A 3,984-nucleotide genomic window follows, 5' to 3' on the forward strand; every position below is an offset into this window, starting at 1 on the left:
ACGTCAGACTTGCCTGCAAAGTGAACTCATTGTTAGGATGGACAAACTCGATGTGACGATATTCCATTTCTCATGAGCAGATCACAGAAGAGAAATGAAAAGGTTGCAGAAATGGCGATAGCTAGACATGTGTGTGCAAGGCAGGGAGACATGGTTTACCACGTGCTCTATCCCACGCGTGGCCAAAGAAGTTAGACTTCTTGGACGAGGACGAGGACATTGCCGTGAGCATGACCGTGTAGGCATGGGAGTCGTGGGCCACACTGGAGGAAAGAGCGTGTAGTGCCACTGGCCACCACTCACCAGCGAGGCGACAGGCATGGTCCGCGAGACAACGTTCCTGCTAGGCATTTCGCCGAGCACCTGCAGCACCAGCTCAAGGCGGCTGGTCTTGGCGTACGCATCCAAAAGTGTCATGGAGATGAACAAAGACGACAGGGAGGAGGGTGTTGCTAGCTCGCGAGGGCGAGGGCGCCGTGGAGCTTGAGGAAGATGAGGCGTCATGGAGCTCATGAGTCATGACTGAGAAGTATGCACGCTCGCTCCCGGCGCTCGCGAGTCTGCTCGTGGAGTTCCGCGACACAACCCACCTTGTCGCGTTCGGGCCAACCAGTTCAGGACGACCTCCTTCGCCACCGCACGCGACATTGCCGTGTCCGCGCGGTGCCTCTTCATGCCCATGAACCTCCACATGCTCTCGCTCGTCGTCCACCTCTCCGAGCTGGCTGCCTCCTTGCCCGGCGAGTTCAGAGACCTGGCCGAGCCGGTGCGTCTACCCGGCTGTGTGCCCATCCTAGGGCCCGACATCGTCTCGTCGCTCCAGGACCGGTTCGACCCATCGTACGTGGTGATGCTGCACCTCGTCGTGCGCTGCCGCGAAGCCGCCGAAGCCATCCTCATCAACTCCTTCGACGCTATCAAGCCTGAGGCCGTCGAGGTTCTGCGCCATCCAGCAAAGTCCGGCGGCCACCAGTGTACCCTATCGACCCAGATCCTTCAGGCCGAGCCCAACGACGGCGGCAGCGTCGATGTCGATTTCCTCCAACGCGAAGAAGCGGAGCGTCGGGAGCGCGGTGACGGCGGCAAAGAGGTGTCGTGGGGGAGGAAGAAGTGGGGCGGGGGCGACCTCCTCGCAGCCGCGGGATGGGAGATCTGGTGGCAGAGGCGGATCCATAGGGGGGGCAAAGTAGGTCATGGCCCCCCTCAATTTTGTACACCCTTTTATGTATATGATTATTTAGTATTAAGTGTAGAAAAAAAATCAAAGTTTTAGATAGTATAGAGTCTTGTTCTAAATCTCTAAAACTAATAGCTAGTTGCTAAAATTAGTCGAGAGGTTTAGAATGGATCAACTAATTGTTAGTTATATTCCTCAAATAAATATTAGTTGTTAGATGCCACAACCCAGCTAAAACCAGTTAACAGTTAGTTATAAAGGTTTAGAACATGACATAAAACAACCATGTTATGAGCCTGCTCGTCTGATCCTCTCGGTCTAGTCCTTGCATCTACCTGTCTAACTCTAATCTTTTCGACACCACCTAAACCAGTCTGCTCGTTGTCCTGTTTTCGCCGCCGACCCATTCCCGATGCGACGCCACCCGACTTCGCCCCTTCCTGCCGCCTTCGTCCCTTGTTTTGTTTTTACATGACGTCAATCCGCTCGACAAGCTAGATCTCGCTCGTCGCAACGATATGACTTGTCCCATGCGGTTGACGGACATGGCGAACTAGAAAATCATGTCTCTCATGTGGTCTTTTTGGCCCCCCCTGAATTTTCGTCCTGCGTCCGCCACTGTCTGGTGGTGACTTGCAAGTGGAGCTACAGAGAGAGGGAGTGCGAGAGCGAGAGCGATGAGATGGTGGATGATGAGGACAGCAATGACGTACTCCACAGCCGCCTTGGACTCCTGGATCTAGAGGAGGCATTGCTCCTCCTTGGAGTCGACGCAGGTGCCTCCGCCTCGACCGCCGCACGAGCACACGCCAAGCCAATTGGAGAGGGAGTGCGAGGGCGCGGGATGGCGGATCTGCTCGATCTCAAGACTTGGCGGGCGCGGCGGACGGGATTGACGACGGGGCGGGGCAGGAGATCGCGCGGCGGTCCAGGGGCGCTGTGCCGCTGTCGGCGCGGGAGTGGGGACGCACGGGCGGGGGCACGGTGGACGCCCACGTTACCTCCTTATAGAGTAGTAGAGATTCTTTTATACCACTAGCTAATTGGCAAGAGCGCAAGTATGTTTTCCCAAGGAAAGGAAAAACATAGCAGAAAACTAGTGACTACATAGAAGCTGAGGGCAACCTACCAAAAAATAACTGAAAGGATTTTCTGGCGCTTCCTTAGAGCAGAACCATAGACTTTGTCATTGGATTCTGTACCAGGACTCTTTCTCTTCACTACAACCTTAACAGGTCTCCTCCTGAGACCATATAATGACTCTGAAAAGGAACCATCTGAAAAGAAAAAAATCAGAACGATAAAATAAAAAATTAGGGATATCAAAGAACAAGCCAACCATTTGTTGAGTCAAGCTTGTCGATTTAAAGATTAGTGAACTCGCTTGTTTGTTTTGTTGTTTGTCGTATATCCTGTATTTTTTTCTTTTCATCTTCTGTGTGCATGTGCATCAGTTAATATAGTCTAGAAGATATGATTCTGTTTACCATAAAATTTAGAAACCAAAGAATAAAGGACCTAACTCAATCCCAAAAGGAAGCCATAGATAGATTTATATATTATAAAATACAATCACAAGTCTTATCAAATCGTCAGGTTTGCTGTTCTATTTAGTAAGGCCCTACTATAGAGTTTGACACAGGACGTGATGTCAGAACAGCCATGTACGAGGCAGATAAGGACATACGATGAAAGCATAAACATAAAGAAAGATGGTTGGCTCTATTGAAATTGAAATACCACTATACTGATGCATGGGATTTCCTTTTCTCTGACACATTTGAGAAATGTTCATTTCCTAGTAATCCATACCCAAGGGGACTTGCTAAAGAAACAAGTAGAAGAAAACTCAAGTTGTAATACATTATTCCATTCCTTTCCTGCATGCCCAGTTATGTTACAAGTGTCCTAAACAAGTCAGCCTTTTTATGATGGAAGAGTCAATAACAAACCTGTTGTCCGTAGGCTATGGGACTCAAGGACACCCATTAACAAAGCAAAAAATTCGTCTTCATAATCCAAAACTATGTGTAGTAATGGTCTTCTTAGCGCAAAAACCTGCAAATAGAAGTTGATCATAATCGGTATAAGGGCCAAATGACATACATGGATGTTGAACAACAAATAAATCGGAGAAGAGAGAACATGATCAATAAGAAAGGGGGCGGGGAGAAGGCCGCGGTGGCGGCCGGGGCAGGCTCCACGGGGGCGGGGCGCGGTCGGGGGCAGGACGGTGGGCGCGGCCGGGAGCGGAGCCGGCCGTGCGTGGGAGAAGGGCGCGCGGGAGAGGCGTGAGACAGAGAGATTCTATGAAAGGTGAGAGAAAAGGGAGAAGAGATAAGGTTGAGGGCGATAAAAATTAAAAAAAATCCTAGAGTAAAGTCGTAGGAAGTTAGGTAACTTCCTAGAGTTTGTACTTGGCCTCTAGGAAGTTAAGTAACTTACTACAACCGGCCGTAGAAAGTTAGATTTTCGTTTGACCGATCAACAGATGAAACCTAACTTTCTAGAGGAGGCCGTAGGAAGTTAGCTGCCCAGCTAACTTCCTAGAGCCAGCCGTAGAAAGTTAGATTTTCGTTTGACTGGTCAACAGCTGAATCCTAACTTCCTAGAGGAGGTCGTAGGAAGTTAACTGAGCAGCTAACTTTCTAGAGCCAGTCGTAGGAAGTTAGCTATTCTATTGGCTTGTGAACGGATGAAACCTAACTTCCTAAAGGAGGCCGTAGGAAGTTAGGTTTTCGGTTGACTGGTCAATAGCTCAAACCTAACTTTCTAGAGGAGGTCGTAGGAAGTTAACTGGGCAGCTA

The 3,984-nt window shown here is 49.8% G+C and overlaps 1 protein-coding gene across 1 annotated transcript; it reads left to right on the forward strand.

Moving 5' to 3' along the window:
• Positions 1-570: 570 nt before the first annotated feature.
• On the forward strand, positions 571-2,188 carry LOC103625899 (uncharacterized). Its single transcript, XM_020537918.2, has 2 exons — positions 571-1,186; positions 1,898-2,188. The coding sequence occupies exons 1-2, from the start codon at positions 674-676 to the stop codon at positions 2,186-2,188; spliced, it is 804 nt and encodes a 267-aa protein (XP_020393507.1). The 5' UTR covers positions 571-673.
• Positions 2,189-3,984: the final 1,796 nt, after the last annotated feature.

This window comes from Zea mays, chromosome 5 (assembly GCF_902167145.1).
Source record: "Zea mays cultivar B73 chromosome 5, Zm-B73-REFERENCE-NAM-5.0, whole genome shotgun sequence".
In the NCBI taxonomy this organism is placed as follows: Eukaryota; Viridiplantae; Streptophyta; class Magnoliopsida; order Poales; family Poaceae; genus Zea; species Zea mays.

What these genes read in the sequence shown, in the direction of transcription:
- LOC103625899 (XM_020537918.2), top strand. Translation starts at nt 674, where the DNA reads ATGCCCATGAACCTCCACATGCTCTCGCTCGTCGTCCACCTCTCCGAG. An exon ending in GGATCCATAGGGGGGGCAAA is followed by an intron (nt 1,187 to 1,897) that starts GTAGGTCATGGC and finishes CGTACTCCACAG; the next exon opens with CCGCCTTGGACTCCTGGATC.